Source organism: Polyodon spathula, chromosome 14 (assembly GCF_017654505.1).
Source record: "Polyodon spathula isolate WHYD16114869_AA chromosome 14, ASM1765450v1, whole genome shotgun sequence".
Classification (NCBI taxonomy): Eukaryota; Metazoa; Chordata; class Actinopteri; order Acipenseriformes; family Polyodontidae; genus Polyodon; species Polyodon spathula.
This window is the reverse complement of record NC_054547.1, coordinates 854,759-876,009: the sequence shown is the minus strand read 5'-3', so window position 1 is coordinate 876,009 and position 21,251 is coordinate 854,759. Positions and strand designations below refer to the sequence as shown.

At 39.5% G+C, this 21,251-nt stretch overlaps 1 protein-coding gene across 7 annotated transcripts; it reads left to right on the top strand.

The window, feature by feature from the left end:
* The first annotated feature begins 2,198 nt into the window (after positions 1 to 2,198).
* On the top strand, positions 2,199 to 20,644 carry atg4c (autophagy related 4C, cysteine peptidase). 7 transcript variants are annotated; one of them, XM_041270927.1, is made up of 12 exons: positions 2,230 to 2,277; positions 2,631 to 2,658; positions 3,037 to 3,166; positions 3,934 to 4,017; positions 4,404 to 4,643; positions 5,785 to 6,103; positions 7,194 to 7,264; positions 7,688 to 7,836; positions 8,358 to 8,436; positions 9,145 to 9,221; positions 11,327 to 11,446; positions 11,905 to 12,301. In XM_041270927.1, exons 3-12 carry the CDS (start codon positions 3,091 to 3,093, stop codon positions 12,052 to 12,054), a joined length of 1,365 nt encoding a protein of 454 aa, XP_041126861.1. In that variant the 5' UTR covers positions 2,230 to 2,277; positions 2,631 to 2,658; positions 3,037 to 3,090; the 3' UTR covers positions 12,055 to 12,301. The 7 variants fall into 7 exon arrangements, 6 of the variants coding, with proteins under 6 accessions (XP_041126860.1, XP_041126861.1, XP_041126863.1 ...); XR_005951527.1 differs by lacking the exons at positions 2,230 to 2,277; positions 2,631 to 2,658 and adding exons at positions 2,290 to 2,399; positions 18,101 to 20,644 and having other exon boundaries at positions 11,905 to 12,144; XM_041270926.1 differs by lacking the exon at positions 2,631 to 2,658 and having other exon boundaries at positions 2,199 to 2,277.
* Positions 20,645 to 21,251: the final 607 nt, after the last annotated feature.

The following is a 21,251-nucleotide window of genomic DNA, read 5'->3' as shown; positions in this document are numbered from 1 at the left end:
GCAACATGAAGTTATCTGCATTGCACAACTTCCAATGTTATCCTATAGGGGGTGCTGTGCACCCTCAGTTTACATAGTGTTGCCACTGTAGCATCGGTGCGCTATAAAAGGCAGATGGTCAGTGTAAAAGCAGGTTACTTGTGTCAAGCACAGAGCACAAGTTTCAATGATGTTTGCTCTTCATGCAACGTTATGGATATCAGGGGAGGGTTAATACAGTAATACGTGATTCATATCCTGCCTGTGAAAGGGAAACACTCAGCTACAATAGGAAATCACTAATCACTAGCTAATAAACTGCGTGGCGCGTGTCCACTCCACACTCCAGCACTGCAATCTGGTTCTCAGCAGAACAACTTCCAGAGAGATACACTCATACAGTACTTCCTGCCCAGCAGTACAGGGACTTGCTCATTGACTGACTCACTGAGACTCAAACACAGGAGGAGACACTCTTAGGACTGCCTACAATGACAGCTTCTCTTTTAAAGTCTTAACTAACAGCCTGTTTATTCTCTCTTTTTTTGAATAGCTATATTGGTTTTTCAGGCCTGGTTTTCTATATCTTTGCAAAAAGCTCTGGTTTGCTTTGCTATGGCAATGCCCACATTGTGACTGTCTATTTATCACAGGATAAACACACAGCACCTGTACCAGATAGAAGAGAAGTGCTGATTACTGCCTCTCTGCAACTTAATTAACCAAGCAGGGAGTCAATATAGCCCTGGCAGCTGGTCAATTATGTACAGGTACTGGGTACAAGCCCTGCTTCTATTGGGATAAACACTTATTGATGGATTCCTTGTAGGCAATCAGTGCAAATTCCTAGAGGAGATCTCAGTTCACCTCAGATGCTGAACTGATTTGCAGTTCATTATTGAAGTCTTAAAAAGATGCTACTTGATTCTGCTAAGTTACAGCCCCTCTACACCACCGCTGCTGTTCTTACAGTATGAACCCCAGTCTGGTCTGGGTACACAGTGCTGTGTCCCTCACACACTGCCCATCACAACAAAGCCATTTCAATGAGTGCAAATATCAATTTCAACAACTAATAATTGTCCATTAAACAATTTAAGACCTGTGTCAAGAAAAGGGATGAGGGTCCCCCCCCCCCTGGAACTTCCCTACTTGAGGACTGTTATCAAGTGATGAGGGGGTCCCTCCCCCTGGACCCTCTCTACTTGAGGACTGTTATCAAGTGATGAGGGGGTCCCTCCCCCTGGACCCTCTCTACTTGAGGACTGTTATCAAGAGTTGATTGTGTGTCAGTGATGCAGGTAATGGTTATCAAATTAGATGCACCTAGAACAAAAACAAAGTGTTTTTTACTTCATGCATAAAAAATGTATGTATTAAGTTAGGTGAGAGCTTTTCACACTGATGGGAGCAGGGCTACTTGCACTGCAATTATTAGTGATGTTGCCTCTGTGATAGCCATTCTGTTTCCTCACTGTGAAAATACACTTTCTTATTTATTCTTATGAATTTAAGTATTACCCTATATATGTGGCAGTTTAGTAATATTTAAGCAGAATACATTCTGCTGATTCTACTGTTTGTTTGTTTTGTTAACTATCATCTATATGTTTAACACCATTTAAAAATGCAATAACCTCCTTCTGCTGCAAGTAGCGGGAGACTGCTGTCTCACAGAGGCGTGCCGGGTTATAACGGGGAATATAAACAAACCAACAATACATAATACATATCTATATGGTTTCCAGTGAAGCTTCTTTTCCATTATTACAAAAGGTCCTAGTGTATTTTTGCCATGAATACGCACACTGTTTCGAAGAGCTGTTAACTCAACACACACACACTCACACACACACACACACACACACACACACACACACACACCCACACCCACACCCCCACACACACACACACACACACACACACACACACACACACACCCACACACACACACACACACACACCAAACACACACACACACACACACACACACACACACACACACCCACACACACACACACACACACACACACACACACCCACACACACCCACACCCACACCCCACACACACACCACACACACACCCACACCCCCACACACACACACACACACACACACACACACACACACACACCCACACACACACACACCCACACTCACACACACCCACACTCACACGCACACACAACTTGAGCACACCAAGCAGACTAATAGGACGGCGCGCCACCCTCCACGTCTGTGCGTCATGACGCAGACGCCGTGCGCTGTACTGCTTCAACATGTAAACACAGCTAGCTGTAAGTAATTATAATGTTTCCAAGTTTCCTTTCTCTCGCCGGAAATGTATATAAACGTACGCATGTTAGAAAGCAAAACCAAAACACTAAACAGCGATTATACAGTACACGGTTACGATGAGGTAATGCGAATAAGTAGTCTGTTAATCAGGTTTAATTTCAGTAGCGGTGTAATTTACACCGTTCTCTAGGAATATAATGTAATAATTAATCAAACTCAGCAGTTTAACTGAGACAAAGAAAGCTACCGAAGAGGCGTAATGCAAATTGTCTTGTTGTTGGAAATCCTATCTAGTGGTACAACTGTACAATAAATGTGTAATTTCATTGCATGTCATTTCCATTGCTTTTAGGAGTGGTTGCAAAGTCCTGACCTACCCGGTAAACTAATGACTTACTGTTCACAAGAAGAAAATATATTGTTGTTTTGTTTGCAATGATGTTAAGGCGCAAAACCGTATTGAAGTCTGAACTGGAACGATTACAGATAATACAATAACTCTAGTCAGTCTTCAGTATTACAGCCAGCATTAGACATTAGTTTTGTATTCGTGTTATTACCACGTATCTTTATGGTCTGGAAACAGCTGGATTATTATTATTATTATTATTATTTATTATTATTATTATTATTATTATTATTATTGTTATTTTGCAAAATACTGTATGTACAGGATAACATACAGATGCAAGATTGTTGGCGAAAAAATCTAACTAAAATTTTCAAACTAAAATACCTTTCTTTTTTTCAATTTTCAGACAAGGTTCAATATCACAGAACGCGGTGATGGATTCGATTATTAATTGGGAACAATGGAAAATAATGAACGAGACGAGGTGGAAAAACTGAAATCGATGTTTGTGTCGGCATGGCACAATGTACAGTACAGTAAGTAGATGTGTACTTGTAGCTTGTAGTTTATTGATTCCATTTAAACAATATTAAGACCAAGGGACAGACTCGATAATTATAATAATAACAAGTACTGCTCTGCGCTATGAGTTATGTTCCTATAATGATTTTCAATCAAACCGTGCCGAACACTCCACTGCATAATTCAAAAACATGAAACTCACGTTTAAATTCAGTCAGCTCTTAATTTAAAATACATTTAATAAATAATACACTGATGTAATTGTTCGATTGAGCCACCCTCTAAGTAATTACTGTTTATAAAAACTTACTCCCAGAGTAACTAATGAAATGGCCCTTCATTCATTGCTGGAATCCAATGCAATGCTGGACTGTGCTAAGTCTCTGCTCTGTGGTGGTTTGTTTTTGTTTTTGTTTTTGTTTTTTTAACCTCTGTCTGACCTCTGCGGTATTGTAGAGTTAATTAATGTTAATTGCAAGTTTTGGGGGGATAGAGAAGCAGACATGTAACTGTGTAAACAATTCAGCAGGATTATTTCATCTCTTAAACTCTGAAGTAAACGGATGCTACGTCCTGTGTTGCCAGCATCCACAGGTTGAAGTAATATCTTCAATAGTGTTGTGGACCATTGTCTGCTTTGCGTGAATTAACAATGGGTTTCTGTGTCCTGTCTGCTAATCTGACCAGGTCATTATTACAGGATGTTTCTGAAAACACACCATGCTGTTCTGTGTTGTACATTTTACAAGTAGTGATCCTTTGTCTCCTTTAAATATTTCAGGTTGGATACTGAAAACAAAGACTTATTTTAGCAGGAATTCGCCTGTTTTTCTGTTGGGAAAATGTTATCATTTTAAGGCAGAAGGTAAGTAAAAAAAAAAATAACAAATTATAAAAGTTCAAATACATGAAATTCCAAACATTTCTGATACTTGCACAGCGATATACCACGTTTTGAACACAGTAGTTAGTTATTTGTTTTTATTTGTCTATAAATACGCCTTGTTTAGCACAAAGCTGACGGGCTTCCCAATCTCATTTCCTCCCAGCCAGCTAAGAAGAGTCTTTAGAGTACATAAGAAAGGTTAGAGACGAGCCATTCGTAGCATTGCTTAAAGGAATAGTTAGTAAGCATAGCAAATAATGAAAGCAGCAAGAAATAAAATAAGAAAGTATTACTTAATCGTTAGTGTTTTCACAGGAAGTGCTATAATGGGCCCTTGTTTAAGCTGTCTTCCTCCTCTGTGTCAGAAGCCTCTGTGGAGAGCGTCACAGGGAGCTGCAGTGGCGAGGCCTCGGAAAGGGAGCTTGTTATCGGCAGCGTGGTGGAGTTTCGTAGGGACTTTGCCTCTCGAATCTGGCTGACGTACCGAGAGCAGTTCCCTCAGATCCAGGGCTCCAGCTTCACCTCAGACTGCGGCTGGGGCTGCACACTCCGGACTGGGCAGATGCTGCTGGCTCAGGGCCTGGTGCTTCATCTCCTAGGCAGAGGTAGACTTCTGTGTAAGAGTTGAATATCCAGACTAATCCAAACATGAAGGCAGGTTAAGAAACAGTCCATCGGAATCCCTCTGCTGTGATTACAGTGCTCTTAATAGAGAACAGGGGTGAAAATAAGACTCCTATTGCATAGCAGTTGCACCCATTCCAGGTTTTACCATAAGCTTGATGAGCCGTAATGTATTGGTAATAAGATCAGGTATGTCATCTTAAAGTCATGGTGAAACAAGGAGTGGATCAAACTGCTATGCAACAGGAGTTTTATTTTCATGCCTGGAGAAAGATATTGGGTGAGATTGGGCAGAGAGGTTTGCAGTATTAACCTCTGCGATTCCTGTATTCCTTCAAAATAGACAAGGGTGTTTTTTTTGGTGCCGGAACCTGGAATGTGTGATACCCCAACTTAAAAGCCTTGTGCAGGAGAGACATATAAGGTTTTATTTTTTTTTTATGAAATCGCTAGCTACTTTCTAAACTGTTAAATGAAGGGATTTGTTTTAGACAGCGAGGGCTGTGGAATGGGATGGGGAGATTTATAGCTGATTTTGTGCAGTCATTTAGAAAACAATATTTTAGCTTAAATGTGTTCTCCCGTTTGAACCGACATACGGCATCAAAGAAATTATCGCCCATAAAAAGAACTAATGGCCACTTAAAGATATTTATGGGTCAATCAGGTTTTCTGACAGTTTGCAAGGTCATAGTGTTAATGCAATATAACCTGTACCGTCCACCTTTTACAACCAGAACCACACCTACCTGCCCCCTTGGATGCTGATGAAGAGATTGGGTGCGCCATAGAGCTGCACAATTGAAATGCAGTGCTGGGGACAGTTCAGGTCATCGTTTATTCCCTTTCTTCTTAACAGCACTATTTCCTTACAACTTTAATTAGTCAAACTCTCCTTTTAACAGATAGTTCAAAGAAATATGAAATCAATTTCATTGCTGTGAAAGTAGTTCCCTACGCAGTGTCCTCTCTGTTCTCTGGGTCAGGATTTTCCAGCCAGCTCTTCATTCCCAAGCCAAACTGTATCCACCACTAAACGGATAGTGCTTGTATTGCATGAGCCAGGAATCACAGGATTGCATATATGCTTTAGTCTCTATCCTTCGCATGTTGTCTTTACAGACTGGACCTGGTCTCATGCCTTAAAGATGGACGGACTGGACACCGAGTCATGGACCGCCAGCGCAGCCAGGAAGCTTGTTTCCTCTTTCGAGTCATCGTTTCAGGGACCGAAACCCCTAGAGAGCCCCGCTCGAGCTCCTGGGAGAGTGGAGGAAGCAAGCACCCACCTGAACTGTGTTTATCACCGCAAAATAGTGTCCTGGTTTGCGGACTGTCCTGCGGCGCAGATTGGTGTGCACAGGCTCATTGAGCTCGGGCACGCGTCTGGAAAGTCAGCTGGGGACTGGTATGGGCCAGCCTTGGTCGCCCACATACTCGGGTGTGTTCTGATCGCTTGCCATTCAGCTGCTTACTCTTAACTACACAAAAACGTGCATTGAGTTTGCCTTGTGTTCATAAACAGGTCAGAATAGGGCAGTTGATGCAGATTGTTAAATTTTGGGACTGGTACAGAAAAAGTGATGGGGAGCGCATATCATGTGGTTAGTTAACTAAGAGTGTGTTAACACAGGGATGGAAATAAGACTCCTGCTGCATAGAAGTTTGATCCGTTCCTGGTTTTACTATGAGTTTAATAACACACACCTGAGCTTGTTATCTGTACACTGTGGCTAATCAAGCCAGTAGTAAAACCTGGAATGGGTTAGACTGCTATGCAGTAGGAGACTTCTTGCCATCCCTGTAACATCCCAGAGTGATATGATGCTGAAGGAAAGACCCTGAAGCCTCAAACAAATCTTTACAGCTGCCCACACTTTACCATCTGATATGCACACATGAGCTTCGACAGCATTTCTCTCTCTTGTGTTCCCTATGGCCTTATTCTTTGCCAGTACAAAAGTTCAACACTATACTTAAAGTAGATATACCTCAAGCCAAGCTACTTTATCTATATTTAATTCCCACCTCCAGCAACGTTCTAATTGGAAAAGAAGACCCCTTTTTGAAATACTGGGCTCGACTCGCCAAGATGCATTCATTAATTACTTACATACATTTTTAAAAAGGTTCTTTATTTTGATTTAATGCGTTTCGTTGGGTATTCATCATGGATTGTATTGAGACTACTGCTAAAGAAGCCGTCGTTTTCCTGAATGTGTAAAACAGTATGCATATCATCAAAAAAGGCGTTTAAACATCAGTTAAATAACTCGAGAGTTAACCCTCTGTGAACAGAGCCTGCTCCCTCATACTCGCAAGGAGCCAACAGATGCTGTCATTCCATGCTGTCTTATAGAAACATCTGGATTGATAGTTAAAGACTTACCAGAGGACTGTCACATCCGTACAGTCTGTTTCTGTACACAGTGACTGAGCCGAATCACTGATTCTGCCTGCTGTGTAGATACTGTTATTGCCTTAATGTGTTATGCATTACGGTTTTCAATCTGAACCTTTATTTCTCACAGAAAAGCTGTTAAGGAAGCAACAGACCCTGAATTACAAGGCATAACAGTTTACGTTGCTCAGGACTGCACAGGTATGAAAAAACTAGTGTCTTTGGAAGAAGGTTTCCTGGGAGTGGTGCCCAGCTTGACCCCCCATTCGAAAGTACAGATACAGCACCATGTTCAATGCAGTTAAATGCATTGGGAGTGTCCCTTTAGCATTGCTTTCCAGTAAAGCAGTTAGTTTGCCAATGTAATATAGACACGTCTTCCTTCTACTTTTTGGTTTGCTTCTTGTCATTCTCAAACTACTCTACAGTTTCTATCTAAATTCTGTAGTTTGATATCTTGCTCAATATTACATTTGAGACCATACATTTTTGTATTATGAATTCCCTATAGCAAAACTATATAAGAATGCCAGGATGTGGTAATGCTATGCACAGTTTTAGTCTTTGTAGGTTCATAGTTATGAATGATCCTAGCACAACCCTTTTTAAATGCATCATTTCCAGTTTACAGTGCTGATGTTATTGATAGCCTCCAGAAACCTGCTCAGGGCCCAGAAACTGAAACCAGAGTCAACAGAAAAGCTGTAATTATCCTTATACCTGTGAGGCTTGGCGGAGAAAAAACCAACCCGGAATACTTTGACTTTGTAAAGGTACAGTTTAACTAGCATGTACTGGAACTCTGTCTGTCTGTCTGTCTTATATCCCAATATAATACGCATTGTGATATGCAGGTTGAGATATATATATAATCACGAGACATGTGCTGGGCTACTTGTAGGATGCATAGTAAGATCACATGATCAATTTAATGATGGACTATTTATGTTAAAAGTCAAAAATAAAACGAGTCGGAGAGTATGTATTCACACCAACTATAAAACACACTTTCTCCTCATAGAAGAATCGTTTGTTGAGTTACAATGAGCTGTGTAGTGCTTTGGGTCTCGCGTCACAATACACACCTCTTAAGATACGATACATCATGCAAAGAAAGTATCCTGATTCATCGACACACATTGAATCCGTGCAGCTCTACCCTTTGGAGGTGATCCATCAAAGCACTCCTCATACCCAGCTAATCTGAGATCAGCCTTCAACACGGCAAGGCTGCAGACATACTGTAGGGCATGTACAAGTCCTTCTGAGGTACAGTTTTGTTTTCTGTTTACAGGGCATTTTAAGTCTTGAATATTGCATTGGGATCATTGGTGGAAAGCCCAAACAGGCGTATTACTTCGTTGGATTTCAAGGTTAGTGTTGGGCAAAGAGAAATCATTGTGCATAATGTTTTTAATAAAGATCAGTAAGAAATGAGTGCATTCCAATTTGGTCTGCACAACGATTGAAACAGCACTCATTTCATTTGATCTGACCCATCAAAACCGAGTCCATTCGTCAAAAGTAAACCTCCCAAGTTGCAGTTGTAATTGATTTCCATAAGATGTATGCATACTATTCATTTCAGCATAAAGGGATGCAATCTTCATCACCTTCCTAAGTGCTTAGGAACCTTCTGTTGTGCAACTTGGCAGTCAGTATTTACACATTTACATGTTCCCAGTTTGAAGTGCTGAGTTATTTAATATCTAAATGACAAGCAATATGTTTTCCCTGTCAGCCTGCAGTTCCCGATTGCATTTATCATATGCAAATTCCAGAGTGTAATTGCGTGTTTGTAAAAGTAATTTTCTCACAAAAATAATTAACTGACAGCCCCTTTACTCTCTTTAAAAAAAAAAAAAATAAATAAATAAATCTGCTTGTTCAAGCGTACTCGATTATGCATAATTTAATCTGTCCCGCAAAAGAAATCATCCTTCAAGCCTTGAGATCAGCCAGGGAACTCAAATGCTGGTTGCATATTTTTCAGCTGCTGCTCTGCATATAAATAGAATCATATGCATTGTAATAATAAGATGTTTTTTTTGAATAACTTGTCTTTTGTTTTGTCCTTGTAGATGACAGTTTGATTTACATGGATCCTCATTACTGCCAGTCTTTTGTAGATGTCAGCATGAACGGTTTCCCACTCGAGGTAATAGAAAATTACAAAGAGCTCATCCAGTAATGTGAATGTAATACTTTCTTTTAGTACTTAAAGGTTTGAATCTAAATGGGCTTAAGCTCAATTACAGAACAGATATATATATAATGTTCAGTCCTGACAGGTGCAGTTGATTTTAGCAGGAAACAGCAAAACAGTATCTTTGGTGTTCCCTTTGTCTTACTCCATAGACATGAGTACTTCCAGTTCTTTTGGGCATGCGTTAGACAGTTTTGAAATCCTTGTGAATAGCAAAGCACTGTTTGTGCACAGAGCCAAACTGCAGAATACGACTGCAGCTATATCCTCAAACATCAGTTCAGACACAACATTAAAAATCAAAACCTTCTGCAAAGAGTCTTAGGAAGAAGTGCTGTCGACTTGGTCGATGGATTCTTTAGTCAGCACTACAGCATGTGTCTGCATGTACACTGCAATCAAATACAGATGTATATACACTGGTCATATTGAGCATGTGTCTGCATGTACACTGCAATCAAATATAGATGTATATACACTGATGTATATACACTGCAATCAAATATAGATGTATATACACTGGTCATATTGAGCATGTGTCTGCATGTACACTGCAATCAAATATAGATGTATATACACTGGTCATATTGAGCATGTGTCTGCATGTACACTGCAATCAAATATAGATGTATATACACTGGTCATATCGAGCATGTGTCTGCATGTACACTGCAATCAAATATAGATGTATATACACTGGTCATATCGAGCATGTGTCTGCATGTACACTGCAATCAAATATAGATGTATATACACTGGTCATATCGAGCATGTGTCTGCATGTACACTGCAATCAAATATAGATGTATATACACTGATCATATCCAGCATGTGTCTGCATGTACACTGCAATCAAATATAGATGTATATACACTGGTCATATTGAGCATGTGTCTGCATGTACACTGCAATCAAATATAGATGTATATACACTGGTCATGTCGAGCATGTGTCTGCATGTACACTGCAATCAAATATAGATGTATATACACTGCATATCGAGCATCTGCATGTACACTGCAATCAAATATAGATGTATATACACTGGTCATATTGAGCATGTGTCTGCATGTACACTGCAATCAAATATAGATGTATATACACTGGTCATATTGAGCATGTGTCTGCATGCACTGCAATCAAATATAGATGTATATACACTGGTCATGTAGCACTGCAATCAAATATAGATGTATATACACTGGTCATGTCGAGCATGTGTCTGCATGTACACTGCAATCAAATATAGATGTATATACACTGGTCATGTCGAGCATGTGTCTGCATGTACACTGCAATCAAATATAGATGTATATACACTGCATGTGTCTGCATGTACACTGCAATCAAATATAGATGTATATACACTGGTCATATCGAGCATGTGTCTGCATGTACACTGCAATCAAATATAGATGTATATACACTGATCATATCGAGCATGTGTCTGCATGTACACTGCAATCAAATATAGATGTATATACACTGGTCATATCGAGCACGTGTCTGCATGTACACTGCAATCAAATATAGATGTATATACACTGGTCATATCGAGCACGTGTCTGCATGTACACTGCAATCAAATATAGATGTATATACACTGATCATGTCGAGCACGTGTCTGCATGTACACTGCAATCAAATATAGATGTATATACACTGATCATGTCGAGCACTCAAATATAGTGTCTGCATGTACACTGCAATCAAATATAGATGTATATACACTGATCATGTCGAGCATGTGTCTGCATGTACTCTGAAAAGAAATATATACATATATATACACACGCTGATCGTATACAACATGTGTGCACACCTCAGGATTTGACATGTGCATCCTTTATGTACCTACCTGCAAGATGATGAAAGAAATTCTAAAAATACAGTCCCCAATTTTACAACTAGGCAACATTGCAGATGATTTCATGAAATACACTTTTCATTGTATTTAGTACAGTTAAAGCCACGCAGCGATTTGTATGAGAACAGCTCCACAGAAAAGGAAGGAGAGCTTGTTGTGTTATGAACTTGTTGTTTTCGTGTCCCTGTAGTCATTCCACTGTCCCTCGCCTAAAAAAATGTCATTTACTAAAATGGACCCAAGCTGCACCATCGGGTTTTACACAAGAAGTGTACAAGACTTTGAAAAGATCAGTGAAGAAATAGCAAAGGTAAGTGCACAGGAATAAATCAGTGTCCTATTTAAAAAACATTCTGTGTGCTATCCATGCAGAAGTAGGTTTAATAAATTGATTAGTACTTCTTTATAGTGAGCAGCTGTCAGCCAGAGCAAGTACGGTTGGTTTTGAAAACTAAATCTAAGAAGTCCAGCAGGTGGCGCCATTTGTCTTCAAATGGGAGTTTTTTTTTTTTGTTTTTTTTTTTTTTTTCACACAGGGCTGTCTGGCCAAGCCAGAGACACTGCTGTTACAGAGGCAGCTGAGTAACTAGCATTTCAATACAGGAAGTACCTAATAAAGTGGAAGCTGTAAGCAGTTGTTTAAGGAAGGTACTGCCTTTTTAGTTTGATTTAGTTTCAGTGTTTTTTTATTTATTTGTTAATAGTAAAGTCTTCCTGTTGATTGCACATGTTCTTACATGTGTTTTATATTTCAATGTGTTTTTGCAGGTGCTCAAACCCTCATCTAAAGAGAAGTACCCAGCGTTTACCTTCGTAAAAGGCCATGGGCGTGATTATGATTATGAACAAAGTGAGTCGACTTCAGAAGGGGAACCAAGGCATCCAAAATACAGCCCAGGAGATTTTGTGTTGCTGTGAGGATACAGCCGGCACACGACTGTGGAGTTCTTCAGTGCAGAGGAGCGAGGAGGAAACTCTTTGGGCCACCTTTTCAAAGCGTTTACTCAGGTCTTTAATTCACTCCTGAATTCTTTTTTTAAAGAGGTAAAACGTGTTTTACAAAACCCAGTCATTTTAATCCAAACTGTGTTCTGCTCTCTCAAGGTGTTGGATTCTTGTTTTGTAACATTTACATGATTAAAATAATAATAATAATAATAATAATAATAATAATAATAATAATAATAATAATAATAATAATAATAATAATAATAATAATCTCCTTTTAAAAAAACATTTATTTTGGAAGCGGGTGATTTAAATACTTAGCTGCTTTTTTTTTTTTTTTTTTTTACTAACAGTTTGCTATTCTCCAAATAAACAGTTTAACATGACATTGTGTATAAGTGAAAGAAGCGTACCCTGTCATAAGCCATGTCTGCCTCTTTGAAAATGAAGGCAGTAATTCAGATGGATTGTGTGTGTCTGCATGTGTATCTGCGTGTGTGTCTGTGTGTGTTTGTGTTTGTGTGTGTCTGAACTCGCACCCCATTCTGCATGGAAGGTGCAAGCTACCCTGCAAACTGGATTACGATCCACAGGAACAAAGTGAAGTGTGCAATTTTTTGTATAAACCAACAGTGGTCTGCTCTCCTCCTCGCAGCATGAAATGTGAAATAAAGAGGTGCACCAAACTGCATTGTATGCATTAGTAAGTAAGCCTGTGCTGCTCTCGTTATTCAGTGGCAAATGCGATGAAGGAATTCTCTGGAATGTTTATAGGCCAATAGGGCATTTTAAAGCACAGTGTCAAAACGTCTTCTGTACGCACCTAGTGTTAGAAGTGCAGGGAGATGTACAGCCTCTGTGTCCATCACTGATAGTACCGTGTACTGTAATGCAAAGCTCTGCTAGTTAACGCACTCAATTGTGGTGCACATTCATTCATTATAGCAGTGTATATTGGCACCTCATGTATTGTATCTACACTCCCTTGTTTGCTTATGCTTGTTAAATTAATCCTAGGATGTGCTGGCATTGTGTTCTTACTAGAATGGGATAGAAGGCATATTTGAAATAAAAAAAAAAAAAAAAAAAGTGCATTATTTTTTTTTTTTTTTTTTTTTTTGAAGTGCGGCGAAATCAAGCACAAAGTCGGCATTAGTGCTAAATAATCAACACGGCTACAATAAAGACTGTGTTGTAAATATTGTTTTTCCTGCTTATTAAATTAAACTACTAGAATTTGCATTTCCGAAGCTTGCGTTGTGATATTTGTGCCTGCAAATTTCTTGTGTTCTGTGAAATTGCACATCTGTCTCCAGGTGTTTGCATTACTGTAAAAACCATTTTCTCTCCTTGCGTCAAATGCAAGCCACTAAACTTTAGAGATGCTGTGCTCAGTGTAGCTCTTTTCTGCAGACACAGTCAAATGCACTAAATTAAAAACTAATCATACGTCCGAACCATTTCTACAGTCCATTTAACCAGCGCAGATGCAAACACACACATACAACTGGTAATTGTGTCCGACGGAAAAGAAAAGACCCTCCTGCAGAATGTAATGTTTCCATGGCTAATTTCTCTGATGCTTCTCAGTTTAAGCAATGGTTTGTTGGTTTCATGCTAAATACAGATTCTTGTATTAATAGGAGCATGGCCTTGGGTTTAGCCATCCAGATGGGAAAAAGTTACTTGTTTGACGGCAAACGGAGCTAAAGAATTGACTCACTGTCTGCAGTGTTATTAAAAAAAAGAATATTAATATGAGGATATAATGGCATCAGTTTAGTTCCATATCAGTAATGTGGGTTCTGTTTTGGGAAATGGGTAATCAATGGTACATGAAGCATTTGAAATGCAAAGCTTGACCGTGTGTCCTCAGGATTTTGTCACACAACATGAAAGGGCGCTTGTGCTTGGGGGTGCTCTCCTCTGAGGGGATGCTCTGTTCGATGTGTATTTACAGAGATGGATGAATATTTGATTAATGAGTCATGGTCTCTGGAGAAATGTAATAACTGTGCCACTGCACAAAGCCAGCTCCTTCTCTGTTAACACAGCTGCCAATAGTGTGGCTGGCACTGCAGCCCCTTCAAAATCCAATATGTTCCACGGAGGAAATTCCTCTGTTAAAAAGGGATGTGTGAGAGTCGTTATTCTGTGCTCAGCTCTGAACTATTATCTTCACACATTTGTAAAGCTTTCTTTTTCCTGCGGAAATAAGCCCTGGCACAAAAACAAAGTTTGTAACTACTAGCTCTACTTCCAAATGCCAGTGTTTGGGAGTGCAGCAGCACTGCTTCAGAACAAACATAGATCGTGGTTACAGCTCTACTGCATGACCTGCAGTGCATATAATACTGCATTTTATATTGGAACTGTCTAATGATTACAAAACTAAACCTGCACTGTCAAGCCTTTACATATCCCCAATCAGAATAAAAATAAAGTCAAAGTCATGCCTTCATGTCGTTTGAAACAGCATGGAAAATAATATCTGAAATGAAATATACAGGCTCATGTAGTTTGGCGTTTACACGTGCATTAAAGCAAAACACTGCTACATTTACAGCGTATCAGCACAAGAAGCTGAAGACATCCTAATACAAGAGACGCAAAAACTTGTTACAAGTTTGGCTCACTGTAGTACAAAGTTTTTTTTTATTCTGTATTCCTTAAATTAAACTTCTAAGTTGCATGTTACTAGCTTTGAAACATTCATTATATTTTTAAGGTGTATATATATTATATCATATATATATATATATATATATATATATATATATATATATATATATATTTATTTATTTATTTTATTTGTTTCTTCAGTTCCATTTTAAAATAAAATAGAAATGATGGTTTTGTGGTTATATTCAGCTGTAGTTAGGTATAATTCTGGTGCTAATTTGAAAGTCCACACCTTTATTACAGTATGCTTCCATAATTGTACTTTTAAAAGAGTAATCTCATTTGGGCTTTTAAAGATCGATTAGGTATCCGGGAACTTGTGCCATTGAACTCCGTGTTGCACGTGAATCAGGGCGTTTGAAACGAGGGGAGGCAACGCGGTATCCGACAAGGCAAACCGCTATGTATCTCATAGCTGCAAGAGCGCCAAAAACAACTCTGTTTCATCTCGCTTAGCTCCCCTCTCGGAGTGTGTGTGTATAATAATAAATATATATATATATATATATATATATATATATATATATATATATATATATATATATATATATAAGGACATGGGAAGCACACATCCCGTAACCCCAAAACGGATGTTACTGGGTCACGCACAGGGGTTCTCTTACAAGCCATTGCAACCCAAAATTTTGGTAAGTTTGACCTAATCCAGTGAAAAACTGGATTAGTTAAAGTAAAAAGATTTTTGTTTTTTACGAAAAACGTTTTTGAACAGGTCCCGGCATTTGCAGTAAACGCCCACAAGTAGACGAGAGCAGAAATCATGCAGCCTCGCCACGTGTGTTCTCATGTACAGCTGTGGCCAAAAGTTTTGCATCACCTAGAATTTTAGGATTGAGACACAATTAAAATCAAAGAAACTAAAAGATGATATCACAAAAGTTGACTGGAACCCATGATAGTAGTACAGTATTCCATGTTCGATTTCTGAAGCAGGGCACATTGTTTAGTATTTTTTCACAGCTAAGTATATTGAAAAACTACAAAGCGGGCTCTGTAATTCAATATGTTACAGCTGTGGGTTCCATTCTGCAGGTTTCATTTTACTTTATGAAGCAAAGCTTAGGTTCCAATCTGGGGCAGGGTGATGCTAAACTTTTGTCCACAGCTGTGGGTTCCAGAGCTCTGGGGCAGGGCTCTGTTGTTTAGTATTCTGTTCACAGCTGTGGGTTCCAGAGCTCTGGGGCAGGGCTCTGTTGTTTAGTATTCTGTTCACAGCTGTGGGTTCCAGAGCTCTGGGGCAGGGCTCTGTTGTTTAGTATTCTGTTCACAGCTGTGGGTTCCAGAGCTCTGGGGCAGGGCTCTGTTGTTTAGTATTCTGTTCACAGCTGTGGGTTCCAGAGCTCTGGGGCAGGGCTCTGTTGTTTAGTATTCTGTTCACAGCTGTGGGTTCCAGAGCTCTGGGGCAGGGCTCTGTTGTTTAGTATTCTGTTCACAGCTGTGGGTTCCAGAGCTCTGGGGCAGGGCTCTGTTGTTTAGTATTCTGTTCACAGCTGTGGGTTCCAGAGCTCTGGGGCAGGGCTCTGTTGTTTAGTATTCTGTTCACAGCTGTGGGTTCCAGAGCTCTGGGGCAGGGCTCTGTTGTTTAGTATTCTGTTCACAGCTGTGGGTTCCAGAGCTCTGGGGCAGGGCTCTGTTGTTTAGTATTCTGTTCACAGCTGTGGGTTCCAGAGCTCTGGGGCAGGGCTCTGTTGTTTAGTATTCTGCCTCATCGTTGTGGGCGACACTCTGCTGTGTAAAACTTCCCGCAACACTTTTCCTTGGAGCCACAATCCATTATTGCAAGCCCTGTAACGAAGCTGCAATAAAACCCCTCAGTAATTAAAGGGGATTCGGCAGTAATTGCCACGGTGAATCAACGTAATCACACACCTGCATTAAAAAGTCAACCTGATGTTACAATCTAACCTTTTTAATAATAGCAAAATTAGAATTATAAAAAATAGAGACAATCGTTTTCCTTTTTTTTTTTTTTTTTTTAATTCCCCTACAATGAGCAGGGAAAGGAAAATATTAAGCATCCATTAAGTGAAGGAAAGGGTCGTAGCTCGGAGGCCAAGGAAAAATGCCAGATGTGGAAGACATAATAGAGACCAGCGTGTACTCGTGATCATTCTGCAGAGTCTCAGTATAGGTGTACCCATTTACAAAACATGCAGCAGTTAATATAGATATTGAAGTGTTTTTATCCATGTGACTGATGACTTGCATTATCTATCCTTAATAGATGTGATCAGCATAGCATTTATTCAGCCATATCATTTTTATTATTATTATTCTTTAACAAAATCATTCCAAAAAAAAGAGTATAAAATAGAACATTAACAAAATCAGTTATTACAAATGAAACCAACGCAGTGTCTGTGCTTGAAGGAAGCCTGGGATAGGATATAACACAAGGCATAAATATCCCTGAGTAATTCAGCACTTTGTTTTCATGAAATGTCTCCCTATCGTGAGCGACTGCACGGCACATATCCTGAGTGAACTGCCTAATTGTGTCCAGTTACAGGCTAGCCGGCTGGATGTAAAAGCACTCCTGTGGGTTTGTTCTGTACAGGCAGCTTTTAAATTTCTATCCCTAAATATCAATGGCTCTGTGCTCAGCTTGCATGCACTGGACACATAAAAAAATTGTTATGATTTAAATGTCAGAGAAGATATGTTTTTAGGCTGAGGTTTATATTTTATGATCAATGATATTTTTTTTACCCAACACTAACAAAGGGAACTGAGTATAAATAAAATCCTGGATCACAGTACATTTAAAAATCTGCCTCAAGACCCCTGCGAGTTATCTAACAACACAAAGCAGGAGCTTGATCAAACGCTGTGTAATTCTGCTACGTGATTCATTATTGTGTAGTGTTAGATTGGTTTTAAAATACAAATATAAAGGTAGCATCTGTTCAGATAAGAGCGGCACATGGTTTTTTTTTTATTATTATGTTGCTTCCTTTTTTAATTAAATGCCAAAAATTGTCAACTTAAAGAGAGCAAACTGCAAAAATGTATTGATCGATTCAGATGACAGAAACTGACGGATGGCTCTCTCCATTTCCATATTTTTCTACCTCCCGGTTTATAATTTGTACTGCTGGGACACGCGGCCCTATCACACACAATGCACAATGAATAGGGCATTTTGTTATGCCAGGCAGCAATGTCCTGGAGCAATGTAGTGCACTTTGTTTCCATGCCGTGTCCAGGCCGAGCCTCTCTCTGTACAGATGGGTCTCTGACAGCCCTACAGCTGTTCTCCTAATTGTCCATTAAGTGTTCTATTGATTCCCTGATTCAAAGTGCATGTGTCTTTCAGCTCCGGCTCTCGTGTGAAGTGGCAGGCACACCACATTCCTTGCAGGATGACAGAGCTGCCAGTTTCAATAGAGGATCCTGCTATCTGAGGGGAAGGCTTGGTTTGCAAAGGAGCTTTGCAAGAGCTGGTTAGGTTTTTATTTTCTAAACTTTTTAGCATCAATCAGTTAAAGTGGCCGGTGGCGACGGCAACATGAAAACAATGTTTAATTCCTTGTTAAGCACAGATTGCAGATAACAGGCCGCTGTGAGGATCTCTTGATAACAAGTGATTACACTTGCTTAGTCCGTATGTCTTTCTTTCACTGCTGAGAACGACACGCACACAGACTAGAAGCGTTCCCATTTGCCCCGGATATTGGATTGCAGCAATTTTTTTAAAAGGCGAGGTCATCTCCAATTGCGGCTTGTGCATTCAGACACAGCCCCTGCGCGGGATCATCCGGTTTTAATCTAAAGACAGAACAGAAAAAAAACATGCCGATCTGGACCAAGGGATATAAATCTCCCGAGAAACAAATGGACGCAGATTAAACTCTAAAAGTTATTCAAATTCCCATCGAGACAGATTTATTAATCTGCCTTTTCCTAAGTGCATAGCATTCAGTAAAGTCTGGTAAGACACATCAAGTGCTGTGCTATGCAGCAGCAGTAACCGCTCACATTTAGCACATACAGTGAAGGGCTCTGGAACTAAAGCTTTGTTCTTGACGACAGAATGCATTATTATTCCCCTTATTAATTTCCATTTCTTTAGCAGTCTTGTTTACATTTTAAATAAATTTTTTTCCCCCCTTATTTAAAAAACAAAAAACTGTTGAGTAATCTCGTAGTTGTCCTTGCGTAGATAATAACAGTTAGCAGTACAAGGTTGTTTTTTTTGTTTTTTTTTTCTAATCAGAGTGTGAAGTTGCTGTGTATGAGCGGTAGAGTTATAGATTATGTTGAGAAGTCTGATTTGACATTTCCATTTCAGAGCACCATTTAACATCTCTTTAAAAATAATGGCACAGTTATGTGCTTAGTAAAAAATACCACTGTGACAAACAATCCATTCTTTTAGAGCATCTTTTTTCTTTTTAATTGTGAGCTCAAGTCTATACGATTTGAACTCAGCATAACCTTTACAGCAATCCTAAAGATCCCCATTGAAAATGAGATACCATATCTGCTATCTCACGGAAATAGTTAGCTATCTCTATGCACAATATTATTATTATTATTATTATTATTATTATTATTATTATTATTATTCGTGGTGTATTGGATACTTTGGAGTTTTGATTTTCTCACGTGACCCTATTGATAACTTGAGATAGCAAACCTTTTTAATCAAATCAATAAAAGCTTGACTAGAAAAAAAAACAAAAAACATTCTGCTTGTACACTTAATGCAAACGATGCTGATCGTTTTGGACTGGCCCCTAAAACAAGCCATTACCCGTGTGACACATTGTAAGGAGATACGTCTGTGTAGCACTACAGTACATTGTGCTGCATTGCAATGCAGAGGAGGAACGCACTATCGTGAATGTCTGTCTGTTAGACCGTCAGTGCTATCGGCACGGCACCCTTGTTGTGCTGTAGAATTAGACAGTAAGAGTTTGTTTACAGCTAGACCTCCATTTCACATCCCGCTGCTTTACTCAAACCTGGATTACACACAGTTAACTATTTCATCTGAAATGGGCTCCTTGTGAAAAAGGCAATCACTCAACTCTGCAAACAGTATACAGTACATCCTGTAGACCTCAATCGATATCTGATGGATTGTTGAGTTGTCATCTCCCAGTGTGGTATATTGTACACAATGGGGTTTTTTGCTGGATTAGTGTACAGTTTGTATCGCTTGCCTATATAGTGCTTGTCTTTGCTTTGCCATGCTTGCACTAGTCTTTATCAAGCTTTGCTGTGCTTTCACTAGATTTTTGTAAGGGTAGAAATGCCATGCTGAAAGTGCTTGTTAGCAGTGCTGCCACTGCCCCAGCATGAGAGACGCTTCCTCAAATGAGCTTCTGCTTGTAATGCAACTGCTTACGCCAGTGTGCAGGATCTAAACCCATTCCTTAGGTACTCCAGTTGTGTAAACAGGTAGTCACTGTAACAGTGTATCCTGCAGCCCCCTCCTCTGTGATTGAAAGCCCAGTGAATGGGTAACTCATTACAGGACAGGACTGTTGTTATTAATACAGTTCGCAAAACACTTTACATTTTTTTTTTTTTTAATCCAGATTTAATTAATCCTTTTTAAACTACCGCTAATTAAACCATGTCTAAATTCTAATTGCTTTTTTGCTTGTACATGCTACAGTAACATTATTACTGTTGTTTCATTTACAATTTCTCATCTGAATTGAGGGTTCTTCATCTTAGAGCCTGAAAGCCAAGCACATTGAGAAGCCAGTCTGCAGAATAAACCGATTCATTCATTACTCCATCTAAACACATAGTCATTGTTCAAGGGTGGAAATAAGATTCCTGTACATAGCAGTGTCACCCATTCCAGGTTTTAATACAAGCTTGATTAGCCACGGTATAAAGGTAACAAGCTCAGGTGTGTCTTATTAAACTCCTAGTAAAACCAGGAATGGATCACACTGCTCTGCAATGGGAGCTTTATTTCCGTCCCTGTTGTATCCAGCAGCCTCCTCCTCTGTGTATAAAAGCTCAGTAAGCTCATTACAGGAGAGGACATGCTAACTTCCACAGAGTGCACCTTCAAACCCTTGTGGAAATCGCTGCTTAAATGAACTGTCCTTGTTTTTAAACGCTCTTCGGTTGAAGATGAAATGTGTATGTCTAGCGCTGAGTAAGTGGGCTGATTAAACACGATACTGGAAGACCTGGAAGAGGTACTGTGTACTAACATTTCAATTTCTGTGCCTCGTTTATTAGACTTGGAATAAAAAGGGTTAGAGGGGTGTTAGGATTGTCTTTAACCTTGATGATATTTCCACTGAAGCAGCGTAATGGCCTCTAATTGCTTTAGTGAAAGAGAGCATCCTGACATTTCCTCTGTGCTTCAAGCCCAGTGCCTTAACCATTATGCTAATTCAAACATTATGCACCCGGCAGTATTTATAGGACAGAAATGGGTTGTGAAATGGTCTGTAAACAGAGGGAATTGATTCCTGGACCAAAGCAATAGTGTT

Excerpts from the sequence above, each read along its gene's own strand:
- atg4c (XM_041270926.1), top strand. The coding sequence starts at position 3,091 with ATGGAAAATAATGAACGAGACGAGGTGGAAAAACTGAAATCGATGTTT. Across the intron at positions 8,437-9,144 it reads TTACTTCGTTGGATTTCAAG|ATGACAGTTTGATTTACATG; the intron begins GTTAGTGTTGGG and ends TTGTCCTTGTAG. Across the intron at positions 11,447-11,904 it reads TCAGTGAAGAAATAGCAAAG|GTGCTCAAACCCTCATCTAA; the intron begins GTAAGTGCACAG and ends GTGTTTTTGCAG.